At 41.4% G+C, this 20,158-nt stretch overlaps 1 protein-coding gene across 5 annotated transcripts in view; it reads left to right on the top strand.

Annotated features, from left to right (window-relative positions):
• Ppp1r42 (protein phosphatase 1, regulatory subunit 42) overlaps positions 1-20,158 on the top strand; it is a 44,920-nt gene that overhangs the window by 18,766 nt on the left and 5,996 nt on the right. The window contains exons 6-8 of one of the 5 annotated variants that reach the window (XR_003946510.1): positions 9,067-9,184; positions 15,829-15,960; positions 18,077-18,189. Coding sequence is in view for 3 of the 5 variants with exons in the window: in NM_145692.2 (NP_663730.1) it covers positions 9,067-9,184; positions 15,829-15,960; positions 18,030-18,189 (410 nt within the window). In the remaining 2 variants the exon portion in view is untranslated. Of the gene's footprint in view, positions 1-9,066; positions 9,185-15,828; positions 15,961-16,850; positions 17,459-18,029; positions 18,190-20,158 lie in introns of those variants that run through there. The other 4 variants (NM_145692.2, XM_006495565.2, XM_006495566.2 and 1 more) reach the window with 4 other exon arrangements.

The following is a 20,158-nucleotide window of genomic DNA, read 5'->3' as shown; positions in this document are numbered from 1 at the left end:
AAAGTGCCCTATATTAAGTGCATGCCCTATTATATTTTACCATACCATGTCATTACATTTGTCATTTACTCAGCTATGTCTTGGGCACGTCTGTAGGAAGAAAGGGTTCAGTTCTAGGCCCCAAGAATGTACAAACTGAGCATAGTGGCACATACCCATAATCCCAACACTTGGAAGACAAAGGTAGTATGATTGCTGAAAGTTCAAGGCCAGCCTAGTGTACATAGAAAGAGTGTTTAAAAAAAAAAGGAAGACAGAGAGAGAGAGAGAGACAGACAGAGACAGAGACAGAGAGACAGAGAGAGACACACACACAGAGAGAGAGAGAGAGAAAGAGAGAGAGAGAGAGAGAGAGAGAGAGAGAGAGAGAAGAAACGAAGAAAGAGAGAAAGGAAGAAAAGAAGTCTAGAGAATGAACATGCCAGGCATGAGGGATAACAGAGCCAAAGAACCAGAGAGGTCAGTTCACTATGGTAGGATCACAGGGCTAGCCTTTGTCTTCCATACATTGCTGATGCCCACAAAGTTCAGTAACGCAGAAGCAACATTACAATACAGGCTTAGAAAGAAAGTCACCAGAGCCAGATGTCAAGGTCCTCACAGGACATAATCATGACTTAATTCTGAGTGCAGAGACAGTCATTGGAAGGATTATACTTTTCAAAAGGATTTCTCTGCCTGTTGAATGAAGAATGAGTTTCAGTAATAAAGGCAAAAATATGAGTCGGAAAGCTAAACAGACAAGAAGTAAGATAATGTGTTTGAAAAAAGAAGACAGTTGCTTGGAGATGAGGTGTGGGTGTACTGGGTGTATTTTTAGATAGAACCCTTAGAATGTTTCGGGTGCAGGAATAAAATGGTAAGCACTCTATCCTAGTTAAAAGACTAAAGGCATAGAGAAACTTATTCAATGATATTATAGCAGAAATTCCCCCAAATCCAAAAAGACAGGACAAGAAACATGACTCTTCAATACTGTAGTATAGTTAAAGTGTCAAAAGTATAGAATAAAGTACAAATGCTGAAACCTGCCAGAGAAATACAAGTTGCTTAAAAATTTGAACCTATTAGAAAAATGTGCAAAAAAAAAAAATGCATGACCTCAGTTTATTGGAATCTGAATACAGTGCCCAGGATACATCTGAACGTGCTTGTGTGATTTAAATGTTCCTCTGAAGGCTTAATCAAAGGACAGAGCCCAGCATCTGACATTCACTTCTTCCTTTGTACGCCTTCTGAATCCAAGATCTCTATGTTATGGCTTCAAGTTTTCCATTCTTTTTGCCTTACCCTACTGGTAGTAAAGCCTATGCCTTGGGGAAGAAATCTCTAATGCCATGCAAAAGGTCAGTGATTTCCATTGAAAAGGTTGTCAGCAACAGACAGCTTTGTGCCGTGGGGAAAAGTCAGCCGTTGTTAGAGAGAGCGACCAGCACCACGATAATGACCTGAGGTGTTGAACACTTAGAGAGCAGCTGCCCCTGGATGGACAACAGTAGGTTCAGCAAATGAGTCCACAGAGAACACATAAGAACAACTGAATGCAGTCATTATGCCAGAAAGCATAACATTAGAATGATAGCTTCTGCTGATAACTGACATTATCTTGAAAAAGAAAAATTTGGAATTTAAATTCAAATATATAGTTATAAATGGACTCTATAGTCACTCATCTTAATAACTAATCATAATTATAATAGATTACCCAGTACAATGAGAAATCTTGTTAGTCTCATCTATGGATTTTCTTAAAAAGATTTATTTATTTACTTATTTTATGTACCTTGGTGTTTTGCCTATATGTATGTCTGTTTGAGGGTGTCAGGTCCCCCAGAACTGCAGTTACAGAGCCACCATTTGGGTGCTGGGAATTGAACCTAGGTCCTCTGGAAGAGCAGCCAGTGCTCTTAACTGTAGCACCATCTCTCCAGGCATTATCCATGGGCTTTCATATAGTATCACAAAGTAGAAACAATAGTATTTACAGTATATTTGGGCATGGAAAATCAATTTTTTAAAAAGTGATCTCTTAGAATGATTGCTACCTAAGGCTTCCAACCAAGATTGCAACTTGAACTTTGAAAAAGAAGACTAAGATGATTTTTAAAAGAACACATGTAGCAAAACAAACAAGCAAGCAAACAAAAACAGAAGTACTCCAAAGATGTAAGGCTACTGGAATCTTTGAGCTTGGGGTTGGAGGTGGGGGTGCAGGGAAGAAAACAGGAAAGAACTGAGTCACTAGGTGGAGCCAAGGCATGGCCTTTGGAGTTTAGGGCATGGCCAAGCAGGGACTTCATTCTTTCCCTTCTCTCTCCAGACCTATGGCTGTCAGGGAGCCCTATGCTGCCATGTTACTCTCTGCCACTCACATCTCTACAAAGCTAATCCAAGCCAGGGACTTGTAGGCAAGAATAAATAAAAAGGGTGGTTGGAAGGAAGCACAGGAAAGAAACCTGCTTTCCTCTTCCCATGTCGGTAGCTCCTTGAGTAGAGGACTTGTTTGAATCCAACTCCACTGTACCTTTTATTTTAATCCCTATCCTGCCTTTTGATGTCAGGTCCTCTGGCCTGTTATCTTTCACCTCCTGCCCATTCAGTGACACTCTCCTATCCATACCTACTTTGTGGCAATGCTAGCAAGGCAATGGCGGAGACAACAGTCAGCATGAAACAATACCTGGCCAGGGGGAACACTTAGTGGAAAGGGGAAGGAAAACACTCTGCACTTGCTCACCATGGGAAGTTAAGCAAACTGTGCATGAGGCCCCAAGGGAAGTGGGTGGTGCTGAAAGCTTGCAATGGAAGACTTGCTTCAGTGGTGAAGGTGCCAGACTTCCTGGAGAAGGCACAGCTGAGTGGAGCTCCTAGAGAAGACAGCCAGGCAAACACATGCATTTTAAACAGGATGGGTGGGAAGCTGAGTGAGTGAAGGCAGATAGTCCATGGAGAAGCTGTGCACAGACCAGTCACCTTGGCAGTAACAGAGTCTTCTGTTTATTCTGAGAGCACCTGGAGCCAGGGAAGGTGAGATGTCATTAGATGGTAGCATTTTGAAAAGGATCCTGCTTAAGTAGGGTATGAGGAACAGATTCGAAGAGTCCAGACTAAGAACTGAGGAGTGGTAGAAACCGTAACAGTGGGTGTGGAAAGGGAATTAACAAACCAGAGGACCAACCATTTGAGAACAAACCAGGCAAGACTTGCTTCTGAGTTGGATATTGGGAATACAGAGCAGAGGAAAAGAGGGCATGGAGAGCTCCAGGGCAGGTTTGCAGAACAAGGTCATTTTGGTCAAGCAGAGTTGGAGTGTCTTTGAGACATTCCAGAAAAACACCAAATTAAGTTGGATGTGTGAGGATACCTATAATGCAGAGGTCAGATGAGTGTAGGACGTCCACATACTATTGGGCAATGAAGACAGCACTGTGGATGCAGATATGGAAGGAGGTATTGTTTTCTGTACAGTGGACACGGTGGTGGGCTTCGGGAGGAAGGCTTATTTCTAACTGAATGGGCCCTCTCCTGTGAACCAGGGTATGGAAAGAAACATTGTTTTTGAAGGAATAGATGTCAAGTATAGAAAGGGAAGGAGTTCCTGATGGAGCTTGATGGGTTAGCATCTTCCACTGTCTCTGTGGGTACAGTCAGCTCTGGAAGACACTGGTGCTCTGAGGACTGTTTACAGCACTGTCACCACACAGTCTTTTCAGGCTCTCTCAGTTCAGTGAGCTCTTCTCACGGATGAATCCAGGTAACGGTTCACTGTGTACACTGTTGTCTTCTATGAGATGTGCTCTTGTCTCTCAGAAACAACTGTTATAAAACAGTGTAGTCATATATGTGAGATGTCTAAAGTCAGAGCTTGGTTACTTAAGGAGCCACAGATTCCCAGGATGCAGAATCACCGAGGGATAAGGGGATGGTCCACAGATTGTAATGCCCCAAAGAACGGAGGCTCACAAATTCCATGACTGCTAACATTTGGTTCAGGGCCTTTTCAGCCTGTGGAAGTGCCCAATGGTTGAGGAAACAGAAGAATTGTTCTACAGCCTCCTAGCTTCACATGGAGTCAGAGACCTTACCGTAGCAGCAGTAGCAGCTGCACCACACCAACTTCTTCAGCAGACCCCGTGCTCAGAACCTGCATTTCAACAGGTTGCTGTTGTTGTTTGTTTGGTAAAGATTTACTTATTTATTATATGTAAGTACACTGTAGCTGTCATCAGACACCAGAAGAGGGAATCAGGTCTTGTTACAGATGGTTGTGAGTTACCATGTGGTTGCTGGGATTTGAACTCAGGACCTTCAGAAGAACAGTCAGTGCTCTTAACCGCTGAGCCATCTCTCCAGCCCCCCGTGATTCTTTTTTAAAATTTAAAATTACAGTTTATAATTTTCTGTGTGTGGATGTAGTGTGTGTGTGTGTGTGTGTGTGTGTGTGTGTGTATTAAGCAGTGGGCAAGTTCTAAGAGTTAGTTTTCAACTTTACCCACGTGGACCCCAGTCAGACTTGGTGACAAGTTACCTGCTGACAAGGTGACTGACTTAGTTACCTGCTGAGCCATCCCACAGGCTCCCCCTGGTGATTGCTAATGCACATGAAACTTTGAGAAGCATGACTCAGCAGGTCTGGTGTGGTGGATAAAGGGAAGGATAGCAGCCAGAGAAGGAACACTGCACGTTAGGATGTAAGAGAGGACCCCATAAGAGATGGCCAGGATCCAAAAAGCTGAGTAGAAGGGAAAGGAGATGTGAGATCACAGGCAGAATACTGAGAAACTATTAGCCAAAGAAGGCCTACTGACCTCCTTCTCCAGGAGGAGAGAAGGTTTAAGCCAGATGATGATGATGACAGTAACTTCGTTGACTCAGGAGCTCTACATTAAATGACATTTCACAACTGTTTTGTTTTTGTATTTCTTTCCTGTAACCTCTTTAAACAGGCATGTGTCAATATATAAAAACACCAAATAGTTTATGATTTAAGTTTAACTTAAATTTATAAAAGTTGTTTGTGGCCGGGTGTGGTGGCGCACGCCTTTAATCCCAGCACTTGGGAGGCAGAGGCAGGCGGAATTTTGAGTTCGAGGCCAGCCTGGTCTACAAAGTGAGTTCCAGGACAGCCAGGGCTATACAGAGAAACCCTGTCTCAAAAAACCTAAACAAACAAACAAACAAACAAATAAATAAAAAGTTGTTTGTGGGTGCCGCTTGAGTCCTGAGCTTTACTAGACGAACATTATTCAAGTTGCTAAAGCTATACAAAGTCAAATGCATGTGCAAAAAAAAAAAAAAAAAAAAAAAAAAAAAGAAAGAAAGAAAGAAAAGAAAAAAAAGAAAAGAAACCTTGAAAGAATAACAACAAAAAAATCCTTAGTCTCTGCCTACAGTTTTTATGTCTGCAAAGTTTTCCAAATCAATAAAATGACCTGAGTTCATCTCACAGTCAGATTCATTAGTGATTTACTTCATTGGTTTTCTGGTGACCATTTATCATGAGGTATAGAATTCTCAGGATGAATGGGAAAAGTAAAAAACGTGACATGTTTGCCTCTTATATAAACTAAATATTTGATTTATAATACACAAATGAACAAACCACGATAGCCTGTCATGTTTTCTTAGTTTCTAATTTATTCAACCTCTGCTCAATATTGATCCTGGCAAGCTTCATGGCCCAAAGATAAATTTATTCACTCCACACTTTAGTCAGGAACAAGCCAAAAATTATAGATTTCTCCCAGGCAGATGATGACAGGCAGTCAGAGGGATGACAAATGGCTGTCTTTAGATTTAGTAAGGACAGTTGGGCCAGACATTTCCGATAAAGATTGGAGTATGCTGGTCAGGTTCATCACAGTCATTAAAGCTGAGACCGCCTGCCACAAACACCCAGGCAGGAGCAGGGCACCAGCCTGCAGGGAAAGACAATTGGCCACTCAGAATTTTGCAGTGCGCCTCTAAGCGATAGCATGACATGATCATTTATCAAACAGAGACTGTCCAGAAAAGTGTCTGGTGCCTTGAGTAATTTATCGAGGGGCAGGAGAGTGAAAGGATTTTATTAAGGACAGGAAGGCAATGAACAACCAGAGCGTATCCAAAGGGTAATCATATTTCAGAACAGGATTAGTTTAGCCTTAAGTAAACATACACTGGAGGGAGTGTGTCCAGGGTCATTTATCAAGTGAGGAATAATTAACAAAACTCCAAGCACTTTTTATCTGTATCAGTGTAAAGTTCTCTTGTTATGGGCATCATATTCAACAGTATGAAACATACAACACACAGTCCCTTAGAGTAAGAGGAATACAGAACTCTTGCACAGCTATGGCTGTGTTAAACCTGGAACAAAGGATTCAAAAAGGAGCAAAATCTAAGGTCTGAGACTGAGGGCTGAAGTTCTAGTTTTGAGACAGCTTTCTTACATGAAGGTAACTACTTGTTGTGCAACGGGTCAGAAGCTTCATCTTTAATTTTTGCTCTGTTAATCAAAATTAAGAGAAGGGGATTCAACTGAAGAACTGCAGGGCAAGCAAAGGCCTACGGACTTACCTGTTTTGTTCCCTGAACTTTGTATGCCATGATGATTAATTCTAAGCAATGACTTGTAAATAAAGACAGGAAACCAGGCACTGGAGGCTCACACATTTAATTCCAGCACTCAGGAGGCAGAGGCAAGTGGATCTCTGAGTTCAAGTTCAGACTTATCTACAAAGGGAGAGTTCCAGAACAACACAGAGAAGCCCTGTGCTGAAAAACCAAATAATAATAATAATAATGATGATAATAATAATAATAATAATAACAGTAATAGAGACTGGTGCACAGTAAGCAAAAGCCCCAGGAGCCAGAGGGCTGCTTCTGAGAAGACAATTCCTGTTTTCCCAAGTTATTTGTTTTGAGCCCTCTGAGTCAAGCATAGACTAAACTCTAGAGCTACATATATACCTTCAGAAAGTCACTATTTTGAAAAGATATCTGCATTATTTTTTTTCCAGTTTTTTGAAACAGGGTTTCTTTGTGCATCTCTGCTGTCCTGGAACTTGCTTGTAGACCAAATTGGCCTTGAACCCAGAGATCTATCTGCTTGTTTTTACCTTCCAAGTGCTGGGATTAAGGTGTGTGCCACCAACACCCGGCACACACCTATGTGTTTGTTGTGCTATTTTTTTTTTTAAGTAATCAAGATGTAGTCACAACTAAAGTGCACTGCATTACTTTTGTTTGTTTGTTTGATGTTGTTTTTGTTTTTGTATTTCAAAACAGGGTTTCTCTGTGTAGCCCTGGCTGTCCTAAAACTCACTCCGTAGACCAGGCTGGCCTTAAAATCACAGAGATCCACCTGCCTCTGCCTCCTGAGTGCGGGGATATTGATTGCTTATGCATTTTATGTAGGTGAGTACAATAAAGACATTCACTGCTGCCACCCAGCCCTGTATTTCTTCTTAAAACTAACTCTTTGGGCATATATAAAACACTCCAAGCATATATGCTTTTGTCAAATAGTAATTAAAGGAACATTTATCTTTTTAAAATTTATTTATTTATTTATTTATTTATTATATGTAAGTACACTGTAGCTGTCTGTCTTCAGACACACCAGAAGAGGGCATCAGATCTCATTACGGATGGTTGTGAGCCACCATGTGGTTGCTGGATTTGAACTCAGTACCTTTGGAAGAACAGTGGGGTGCTCTCACCTGCTGAGCCACCTCACCAGCCCTGGAATATTTATTTTTAAAGAGCGGTGGAGAGAAAGCAAGAAAAAGAATGGCAGGAAGACAAAGGACTGGGGTGGGGGAGGGAGGAGGGTGCGGTAGGGGTGGGTGTTGACACTGACTGAGGAAAGAGATGCAATAGGGAGAGAGGAGGTAAGGCAAGAAGCCTGGAAGGCTGCTTCCAAATGCCTCTCATTGGCCTTCCTCACCACTGTGGGACCTGTGAACTGTGAATCACTCTTTAAATATCATGTCATTTCTGGTAAGCTATAAAAGCATGCAAATAGTTATCAAGAAATATAAAACAAAGCTGACTGTGATGATATACACTTCTGATTCCAGGACTCTGTAGGCAGAGGCAGGTAGATCTCTGTGAGTTTGAGGCCAGCCTGGTCTACACAGTAAATGCCAGACCAGTCAGGTCTACACAATGAGACCTTGTCAAAACTAAAACCAAACCAAAAAATAAATACAAACAAAATAAACAAACAGAAAAACAGCAACAACAACAAAAGAAGTAAAAGGAAATTATAACCCCAGTAAGATTATAATTTCAAAAGAAGTCCCTAGGCCCTAAAGAGATGAGCCAGGCATAACTGCTCAATGTGGTCTCCAGGTGATGTACAGGCGAGTACTTTTTTTTTTCTGTTTTGCAGTCTGACAGGATTTTCCCACATTCTTCATTTTAAAAAGGCAACAATGATGTTGCCTGCAGTGCTGGCAGACTGTGTTGTTTAATTTGAGGAACCAATGGGTTTTATTGAGACTACAGGAAGATAGGTGAAGGGTTACTTTCAGGAGCAGAAATGATTCAGACAGCTACATCACCAAAACCCTTCTTGAGCACGGGTGATGCTCCTGAAGCTGAGAGCCTGGAGCACACTGCCCAGGCTACAGGCAGCTCAGCAGGCTGGGGAGTGTCCTTTCCAGGTGCCTCGGATGCTCTGAGCCTCTCTCTGGCAGATGGGGTAGTCCCTGCTCCTTCCAGACAGCTTCTCAGCAACAGCTGATGAAGTGTGCTTACTCGATACTCTTCAATTGCCTTCACCTGTAAACTTTCATGGATTCCCCTGAGAATAGGGTATCTTCTAAAAGTAGGAAGTGTTTTCCTAACTGCAGATTGAGTTGATTTAGGGATGACATGATCAAGAGCAGCATGGTGATCCCTATTTTGCCTCCTCTAGCTTCCTCATGACGAGTATACACAAAGCTGGTGGTCATATGAGTTCTACCTGGGGAGCTAGGGTGCTGTAGAAATCATTAACCACCTTGAAAAGCAGTTGCACAAGAGTATGAATAATCATAAAATCCCCATGCCTTCTCTTTTCTTTCCTGACTACAGGACTTGGAGCTTTTACTGAAAAAACTGATGAAGCTGTGGAAAATGGATCTAAATGGAAATCCTGTTTGTCTTAAACCAAAATACAGGGACAAACTGATACTGACGTCCAAGTCACTGGGTGAGTGTTTTACATTAACCCAATTTAAATCACTTTTTAACTTTTAAGTTAATTTATCACCAGGCTTTCGGAAATATAAATATAACATCTGGACCTAGAAATTGGTCAACTTAAGTTTAAATGTTTGGATAATAGCAAAGTTAATTGTAAGAAGCAGGGCTGGCAAGATGGCTCTGAGGGTTAGAACACGGACTGCTCTTCCAAAGGTTCTGAATTCAAATCCCAGCAACCATATGGTGGCTCACAACCATCTGTAACGAGATCTGACACCCCCTTTTGGTGCATCTGAAGTCAGCTACAGTGTACTTAGATATAATAATAAATAAGTCTTTGGGCCGGAGCAAGCAGGGACTGAGTGAGCAGAGTTGACCTGAGAGAGCAGAGGTCTTAAAGTTCAATTCCCAAGAACCACATGAAGGAAGGCTCACAACCATCTGTACAGCTACAGTGTACTCGCATACATAAAATAAATCTTTAAAAAAAAAGAGTAAGAAGTAATACATGAAAAAAATTCTTCTATTCATAAATAAACACCAGGCCAACTTTTTTTTTTTTTAGATTCATTTATTTATTATGTGTAAGTACACTGTAGCTGTCTTCAGACACTCCAGAAGAGGGAGTCAGATCTCCTTAATGGATGGTTGTGAGCCACCATGTGGTTGCTGGGATTTGAACTCCGGACCTTTGGAAGAGCAGTCGGGTGCTCTAACCCACTGAGCCATCTCACCAGCCCCCAGGCTGACTTTTAATAGAAAATGTGGTCACTACCTGTTGGGAGCCGCCCTCACATTTGCCATTATAAGATGGCGCTGACAGCTGTGTTCTAAGTGGTAAACATAATCTGCACACGTGCAGGGGCAGTTTTCCCGCCATGTGTTCTGCCTTTCTCGTGATGACAACTGAGCCGATGGGCTGCAGCCAATCAGGGAGTAATACGTCCTAGGCGGAGGATAATTCTCCTTAAAAGGGACGGGGTTTTGCCATTCTTTTTCTCTCTCTTGTTCTTGCTTTTTCTCTCTCTTCTCTTGCTTTCTTGTTCTTGTTCTTTCTCTTGCTCTTGCTCTTGCTTTTGCTCTTGCACTCTTGCGCTCTTGCTCTCTGGCTCCTAAAGATGTAAGCAATAGAGCTCTTGTGCTCTTGCTCTCTGGCTCCTGAAGATGTAAGCAATAAAGCTTTTGCCGCAGAAGATTCCGGTTTGTTGCGTTCTTCCTGGCCGGTCACGAGAACGCGTGTAAGAACTACCTACAAAACTGGTTAGCCATAAATTTGCTAAACTTAGCTTGGTGAAAATCCTTGGCAGGGCCTTAGCCTTCTTAGCACTTGTTCTGCAGCTACAACTGATTAAAGCTTGCTCATCTGTCACTTGCCTAGGAGCACATAAGAGGGGCCTGGTGAATTGTTTTATCAAATCCTAACAAATAAGAACAGCCTTGGTTTTTTTTTTTTAAATTGTTCAGTGTATTTCATAATTTATTGAGTGTCACTACATAAATCTAAGTCCAAGATTTATGCTGCATCTTTGAAAAACATGTAGAAATATTTGTATTGTTATCACTTTAATATTCTTAAGTCTACCCTACTGTCTTAGTCAGGGTTTCTATTCCTGCACAAACATCATGACCAAGAAGCAAATTGGGGAGGAAAGGGTTTATTTGGCTTACACTTCCATACTGTTGTTCATCACCAAAGGAAGTCAGGACTGGAACTCAAGCAGGTCAGGAAGCAGGAGCTGATGCAGAGGCCATGGAGGGATGTTCCTTACTAGCTTGCCTCCCCTGGCTTGCTCAGCCTGCTCTCTTATAGAACCAAGACTACCAGCCCAGGGATGGTCCCACCCACAAGGGGCCTTTCCCCCTTGATCACTAATTGAGAAAATGCCTTACAGCTGGATCTCATGGAAGCATTTCCTCAACTGAAGCTCCTTTCTCTGTGATAACTCCAGCTGTGTCAAGTTGACACAAAACTAGCCAGTACACCCACGCTGGAGGAAATGTACCAAAGTACTTGGATAGTTTGTCAAAATTACAAAGCATCAATAGGACAGGCAATGCTATGTTACAAAGGAGCCTTGTGAGAGAGTGTTCTGCAGCCAAACTCTGGGGCTTGGTGTGCTTGGATATAAGAATTAATAAAGAGCTAAAATATGATAAGTCATCTTCAAAACTCATAGCTGACTCACCATAATGCTAGTGCAGTGATTCTCTGGCATGGAGAGTAGCAAATCAAGTGATGGAAAACATTCTTTTTCTTAAAACGTATGTGCAGGAGTTATCTATTCACAGCCCACAAAGGTAGAAAACCAATGACACACAGAGAATTATGGCGGTATGATTTCAAAGTTGTGCAGGCAGCTGTGCTGGGCAGCCACTCCCCTTTGCCTCTCTGGCACCACACCCAACTGCGTCAGTTGGCTTCACTCAGCCAGAGGGGAAAGGAAACGCAATCAATGTGTAATGAGTAAGAACAGTCTACTATGAAGAAAGTCTGTGTCACAAGCCTTTAAGCCTACACATGGAAGGCAGAGGTTTGAGTTCAAGAACAGCTTAATGTGTATATCGAGCATCAGGACAGCCAGAGCTATATTGTGAGACCCTGACTCAAAAACAAAAATTCAATATAGGCTGCAGTGTGGATCGCCGACTCATTAGGCCCCGAGGTTAAGCTTTAGCTCTATAAAATTTCTAAAAGCAAAAATTACTCAAACCTTCTCTTACATAACTATTCCTTCTATAACATACTTTATGATTACAAAATTAATACTTTAAAGAAAAAAAAGTCAGGTGGTTTAATCCCAGCACTCGGGAGGCAGAGGCAGGTGGATTTCTGAGTTTGAGGTCAGCCTGGTCTACAGAGTGAGTTCCAGGACAGCCAGGGCTATACAGAGAAACCCTGTCTCGAAAAACAAAACAGACAAACAAACCAAAAAAAAACCCAAAAACCAAAAAAACTTTGGTGTATGTCTTTCAAGTCTATGCACATATCCATATAACAAGTAATTTGAATTGAATTTTGTCTTTGTTGTTCTCATTTATCTTCTTTTTACCACATTTAAGACCAGACAACAACAACAATGAAAGTTAAAAGTCTATGAAGGACCATTTTATGTTGTGCAGTTTACCCAGTCCTCAATAAATGAAACAAACCCTACATACCTGGTTTACATAGCGTGGGTGGAAAGCACATTTCATGTTGAGAACAAATTGTTAAAGTGAAATAAATCTCTCTATTGTCAGTTACCTGCTCTCTCTCCAAAATCACTTCTATACATAAGAGCCTTAGGCAAGATTATGTACTAAAAATGACATGGAATCAGATTACTCAAGACAGTGTGTGTGTGTGTGTGTGTACATATACGTGAATATATAGTCACCCAAAATACACTAGCAAGTTATATAATTGCTAAAAGAAGCAAATATGTAAAGGCATCAATAAAGACAAGCATGTAAGAAACTGAGCATAAAAGTGGCTGATGTGGTTTTAAGTCCAAAAAAGCATAATGGCAAAACACCTTGCCAACTCCTCGAACTATAGTTTGGAAAGTGCTTGTCATTTAGGTAAGAAAGGTACAAAAAATGTAAAGTGGTTACATCTCCAGAGACAAGACCTCTGGTGCCCACTGCCAGCCACAGTTAGGAACTACGTGACACCAGTAAGGTATCTGGAGAAGGCATATTTACCACACGTGTATAACACCACGGTGTTAGGGCTGTCTGATTGCTAGCTGCTAATCTCTTTGCCTGAGTTAAACATTACCATACGTGTCCCTGGCCAGGGTAAATGTGGTCCTTCTGGGCCAGCATTCTGCCTGCAGCCTGCAGTCTCCTGCAGGCTGGAGTCTGTCACCTGTGGGCGAGGAACAGACCACTATACTCTGTATATTACTCTACTTTATACTTTAAATACAACATTATTTTAAAACAATACTTTAAATACAATATTGCAGGTATTTAAGTGGCAGCATTAAATCTTTCAGCAGTAGAATCAACTTTTATTTTTTAAAGATTTATTTATTTTATGTATGTGAGTACACTGTCCTGTCCCTGTCTTCAGACACACCAGAAGAGGACATCAGATCCCATTACAGATGGTTGTGAGCCACCATGTGGTTGCTGGGAATTGAACTCAGCACCTTTGGAAGAGCAGTCAGTGCTCTTAACCACTGAGCCATCTCTCCAGCCCGAATCACTTTTTTTAGAGTAGTCTCAGGCACCCTGAAAGAACATGACCAAAAAACTTTTCCTGTATCCTTACTATAGTCTGGGACTCAGTGGAAGACCTTACTCAGATAATGAAAAACAGCTTAAGAATTATACAGATACACTGTTAGAAAAGATAGTCTTTTTGTTAAATAAAAGCCACATAAACCACTTTATGTGATACAAATATAGGTAAAATAAAATAATGGACATGTTTAGTATTTTATAAACAATCCATATATAATAATTTGTCACCTATCAGAAATTGTGTTTAAAGACATACTAGAATGCTTACTATATATACATTTTTATATATGGTATATAAACATATGTATATAGGTAGTTATATATGTGTATATATACATATGTGTGTGTGTGTATATATATGATATATATATTTGAGACAGGGTTTCTTTGTGTAGCCTGAGTATTTTGGAACTCTCTATATAGACCAGGCTGACCTCAAACTCAGCGATCTGCCTGCCTCTGCCTCCTGAGTGCTCGTATTAAAGATGTGTGCCACTATGCCTGGCTTTTATATTATTTTGTTCTAAGACCAAATGTTAAGTTTATAAATATCATTTTACTTGCATTGTAACATTTCTACTTTAAAAACGAACATAATCTTAGAAGGGGGATCAAGTCCAAACTGTTCCCAGTGAACATCTTCAGCAGGGGAAGGCAGGGTATGAATAACAAAAGACCTTTTTTCTCTTCTTTCATTATGTTTCAGTTGTTTATAATACGTGCATATTTTTTAAATCAGGAAACTAAAAAATAGAGAAAAGCTCAACAAGTATAAGTGTAAAGGCCAGAGGGATAATGCAGTCAGTCCAGTGTGTGCCATAAATGAGGATTCATGTCAAAGGCCAAGCAGGCTGACTCACGCTAGTGGTTCTAGCACTGAGGAAAAAGGCTACACACACACACACATGCACACACACACACACACACACACACATGCACACACACACACACACACATGCACACACACACACATACACACACACACACTCACACACACATGCACACACACACACACACACACATACACACACACACACACATGCACACACACATACACACACACACACACATGCACAAACCACACCATAAAATTAAAATAAGTAAGTATATAAGTAAGGATTTTTCTCAATTATTTTTTAAAGATTTATTTATTTATTTTATGTATATATGAGTACACTGTCACTGTCTTCAGACACACCAGAAGAGGACAATAGATCCAATTACAGATAGTTGTAAGCCACCATGTGGTTGCTGGGAATTGAAGTCATGACTTTTGGAGGAACAGCCAGTGCTCTTAACCGCTGAGCCATCTTTCTAGCCCCCCAATTATTTTTTAATAAAAAATGTATATGCTATATTTTGATCAGATTTTCCCCTCCCTAACACCTCCTAGACCCTCCTCACCTTCCCACTTCCCCACACAATGTCATGCCCTTTCTTTCTCTTTAAAGAAAGAAGGAACGCACACAAAAGAAAAACCAAACCACCACAAAAACAAAACTCAAAATATATAAGCAAAAGACAAATGAGATTTTTAAAAAAATGCCCAAACAAAGCAAAATGAGATGAAAATTCCACAAAAATACCACTGAGTTTGTATTTGTTGGCCAAATACAAACATTGGGCCTACCAGGACATGGGGACCTACCCTGAAGTATAGTTAATTTATCCAGAGAGAATTATTAGGAGGAAGTTAAGTTTTCATTTCCCAGGAGATATTACTTGCAGATAGCTTCTTGGTAGGGTTGGGAACCCGTGTCCACTTCCCATCTCAGTGATGGGCCCCCATTTATCTGTGTAGGCCCTGGACATGCTATATGGGATGTATATGGTCCCTGTGGGTTCATATGTGCACCACTGTTCTGTCTGGAGGTCCCTGCTTCTTTGCAGCAGCCATCACTTCTGGTTGTACAGTCATTCTGCTTCCTCTTCAGCATATATCTCTGAGTCCTGGGGAGGAGGGGTGGGCCTTAATTGAAGACACCCCATTTATGACCGAGAGCTTGGTCTCTCACTCATTGTACAGTGTCCAGTTGTGGGTCTTGGTGTTAGTTCCCATCTACTGCAAAAAGCTTCTCTGACAACGGCTGAACAAGGCACGGACTCATTAGGAGTCATTTCCTAATAGCATGTGTTCCTTTAGCAGAACAATAGGACTTAGTTTTCCCCTAGTCTCCTTGCTTATCCACTTTCAGGCTCTTGGCCACAGGGTCAAGCATGGGTGCCATCAGAGAGTAGTTGGTTACTCCCAAAACACATGTGCCTCTATTGCACCAGCAGATCTTGAAGGCAGGTCACCATTGACCTTGAACCAGGGTTTGTAACTGGAAGTATATATTTTTATTTTTATTTTCACACACACACACACACACACACACACACACACACACACTGTATTTTTAACATACATGTCTTCTCCAGAATTTCTTGATGGAAAAGAAATAAAAGATATGGAAAGACAATTCCTAATGAATTGGAAAGCATCCAAAGATGCCAAGAAAATCAGCAAGAAAAGGAGGAGCAGAAGTGAGGATGCAAGCAACTCCTATATAAGTAAGTGCTCACCACTCGCCACCGTGTCCCTCACCACCACGTCCCTCACCACCGCGTCCCTCGCCACCACGTCCAGCAAAGGGAGCAGTGTCACACAAGCTACAAAAACCAAGTGGGTAGCGGTGAGGGTTTACTGCGGTGGGGATTTCGGCTTTAATGTGTATTCAGTTACCTAGTTATCAATGAAGATAAAGATAGAAATTTTACCTGCAGTGAAAATGGTAGCCAGTATGAACAAACCCTGCACTGGGTTCACACTGGCTGAGCCTGTGTTAGCCACATACAGGATCATGCTGAGTATGGGGAAAATATGAGGTTTTATTCCAGCAAGTACATATGTCAGTTGCATAAAATGATAAAAAAATTATAAACTGTGAAACCTAAGTCACTATAACATCAGTGCAAAACAATCCCATTTTTTTTATTAAGATAAAAATTTGTATACATATCACATCCATAACCCAGCACTCAGGATGCTGAAACAGGAGGATCACAGTCAGTTTAAGGCCAATCTGAGTTAATGATGAATTCCCCGACAGTCTAGGCAACGGAATGAGGTCCAGTAAAATCAGCAAACAAATATTAAAATTAAATATAAGTCAACCACATCTGACCTGCATTCTGTGGCCAGTCCATGTCTTGTGCACATGCTAGAGCCTAAATGCTTGGGTTACGGTATGCTTGGCTGTTAGAAACGACATACTAGCCTCTGCCTAATTAATGCAACTAAATACAAATAAGAGTAATGAAACAGTTATCTTGGCCATATGAAGAAGCCTACCAGACCTGACCCACAGTCTTTAGTGGAATAAGCCTCTTGCACTCACAATAGTGTGTGAGTCTCAGCATCTTGCTCCACAACTAACTTTTCTTGGTACCTTTGGATGCAGGAGCTGGAAGCATTCCAGGGCAGCTGTGAGGGATTGGACCCCGGGCAGGACAGTGGCAGAGACAGCACAGAGGTCTGTCACTCTAGGAGAAGGTTGAAGTGAGGAAGGTGGGGTAGAAAGGCACGGTGGGGGTGGGGGTCTGGTGAACTTGCCATATCCTGCCTCTGAGTAGGGACCATTGGAAAGCACTTAGGAGAGTTTGGGACTTGGTCAGCTGACAGTATGTCAATAGTTGACACTGTGCTAGCAATGCACATCTCCCAGGGTCTGAAACTTGTAAAGCACATGGGAGGGATTTCTTGTTTTTTCTCCTGGCTGTATTATTAGATATTAAGAAGGCTAAGGCAGAGAGAGTTCAAATTTGAGGCTGGTCCAGGTAACTTTTCCTGTCTCAAAATAGGAAAGGGCATGCCAGCTCAGTGGTAGAACACTGTATAGCACTCTAGCTCCCCCACCCCCACCCCAGCATTTTATGGCTTTCAGTATCATACCAAAGCATCTTATTAATATTGGAATACACATAGAATTAAACACGAAAACTAAGCCTACAGCTGGGAGTGGTGACGCATGCCTTTAGTCCCAGCACTTGGGAGGCAGAGGCAAGCGAATTTCTGAGTTCAAGGCCAGCCTGGTCTACAGAGTGAGTTCCAGGACAGCCAGGACTATACAGAGAAACCCTGTCTCGAAAAAACCAAAACAAACAAACAGAAAAAACCCAAACAAACAAAAAGTTACTTTTACAGGGCTTAGAGGTAAACAAGGCCTTCCCCACTAAAAGGGACATCACGCTGGAAACCATAAATGATATAGAATGATAATTGCTCAAGTAAAGGTATGGACATATCTCAACAACTAACTATACATGACTAGTTCACACCCTAAACATTACTTTGAAAATAAATTTAAAAGAGCAATATTTAAGTCAATTATGTTTATATTAAGGCTAACATGTTCATTTTCTCTATAAGAATTAACTATGAATTTTCTTGTGTGTGTTTTTTTATGTGTAAACGTCTGTGATGTTTTATTTTGGGTATTAATTCATTATTGACTTTACTGTAGATTTGTCTTTGTTTAATTCCATCCCATAACATATAATTTAAGATACTAACATATACCATTTGATAATCTGGTAATTAGTTTCAAAGCAGAATGCTTTTAATTCTTTGTATGCTACAGGTAACTTTGAAACAGTACATCACATAGTTCCTGTTTATTACCCACAGGTGGGTAAGCCAAAAGTAATCTTCTTCTCCGATGTACAGAGATATCTTGTACATGGAAATGCATCTTCAAAATGTTCCCAAGAAGATAAAACTACAATTACTGAAGACATAGGGTAGGTCCTTCAAATGTTTCTATAGTTTGTCTTTTTCAGGGGAGTGAGGCTATCTCAATGTCAACACAGATCCTCCTAGCTATCTGCTCTCTGTTCTTTTACACAGACACAGACACACACAGACACAGACACACACACAGACACACAGACACACACACACAGACACACACAGACACACAGACACACACACACAGACACAGACACACACAGACACAGACACACACACACACACACACACACACACACACACACTCTTTAATGTTGGTCACCACAAACATTCATAAAACTGTGGAGGGTAGGGATGGTTCTAGAAAAGTTGGGAGTTTCTAGATGCACTCAGGGAAGGAAAGGTAGGGGCAGGAGAGTCCCTAAAGATGTCTGAATCTTGAGAGGAAAGGGACCATCTCAGAGGAAGGTGAGGCCTCAGGGAGTGATGGGCTCAAGTGACAGGGGGTGGAAGGAAGAGGGTGTGACAGATGGCAACAGAAAGGAGGCACACAGGGACTATGTAGACTACGTTCTCCTCTGCTCCCAGCCAAAAGTTCTGAGCCTGCTCTCTGGAGACATTGGAAGCTTCCTTCACTCCCAAAGGGGTTTATGATCCAAAAAAAGATTTGACTCTCCAGTCTAACTTTGATTCTAAACTCATTTCAGCTCTATATAAATTTGTTATAAACTTGCTAGCAAAAAAAGTTGTTTTGTTTGTTTGTTTAAAAATTACATTGCTTCTATACAAACTTATATCATTCCAGGAAATAACCTCCTTTATTCTAAAATACATACTTCCCATGCGTTAGACAATACAACACAGAAATACAAACAAGAAGTGGCTGGAATAGGGCCAGCTAAAACCCCAGAACTCCGGAGGTTGAAGCAGGATGATTAAGTGTTCATGGTTGTCACCAGCTAAACAACAAGTTCAAGGCCTAAAGGAATCAAAAGAGGTCCTAAAAAAATTCAAATAAGACAATCCTAATCTCAAGTATTCTACAAGCTAGGTGGGGAGCCAGATCTGCCACAATTGATGTAAAGTATAATGTTGGCAATGCTAAGGACATTGTTAGCTAGATAGATGTTAACACTTTCTACACATATTATTCCAACCATGTTCCCATTTATGGACACTTTTCCTTCTATTTGTTTAATCTCCCTCCCTTCCCCCTCCCAAGCAGTACTGAGATTGAACCAAGGTCCTCAGTCATGCAAGACAAGCATTCTACCACTGCTGCTCTGCTGACCTTCCAGTGGGACAGCAGAGTTCATTACTATAATGAAGGGTAACACATGTTTCACTGAGAAGGTAATCAGAGCTAGTAGATGTACTTGAGAGTTGTATTCATCTTTCTGGAACTGCCTGTTGAGGGCAGGCAGGTAGGTCTGTCAAGTGATGCTCATTTCGGGGATCCTGTCTCTCAGTCATGACTTGACAATCTCTAGCCAAGCCCAGCAGAAGAAGCCCTGTGGAGGCACTGGGGCCCGGTCCTACCCCTGCCTGCCCCAGAGCAGCTCAGCTGACAGCAGTGCAGACCTAGAGTCTGTAGGTCTCTGAAAAGTTTGATGGATGGAGGGAGGGAGGGAGGGAGGGAGGGAGGAGAGGAAGACTGCAAAAGGAATCCTAGTTTCTTCTCCATTCACAGTAACATGGGAGCTGTGTAAGAACATGCTTTGCTGTTCACACACCACTTGCAAAACCAGAGCCTCACACACCCCCCATGACAGTCTCTCAAAGACAGACAATGACCTATAAACTCCACAGCTCCATTTGTTGTTGGTGGTGGTTGTGGGTTGGTTTGTTTGTTTTTTGTTTTTGTTTTTTATTTTGTTTCTTTGTCAAGGGCTTACACAAGTACTGCTTATATGTCACAAGGTGAATTAAACAACAAACAAGTAAAATAAACATGGCCTCAGGAAACAAAGTTGGTGAACATTATACATTACCACTTAGTAACTGGATCTACAGTGATCTGTG

The sequence above is a fragment of the Mus musculus genome, chromosome 1 (assembly GCF_000001635.26).
Source record: "Mus musculus strain C57BL/6J chromosome 1, GRCm38.p6 C57BL/6J".
Taxonomy (NCBI): domain Eukaryota; kingdom Metazoa; phylum Chordata; class Mammalia; order Rodentia; family Muridae; genus Mus; species Mus musculus.
The sequence above is the reverse complement of the archived record's forward strand: the minus strand, read 5'-3'. Positions and strand labels throughout refer to the sequence as shown.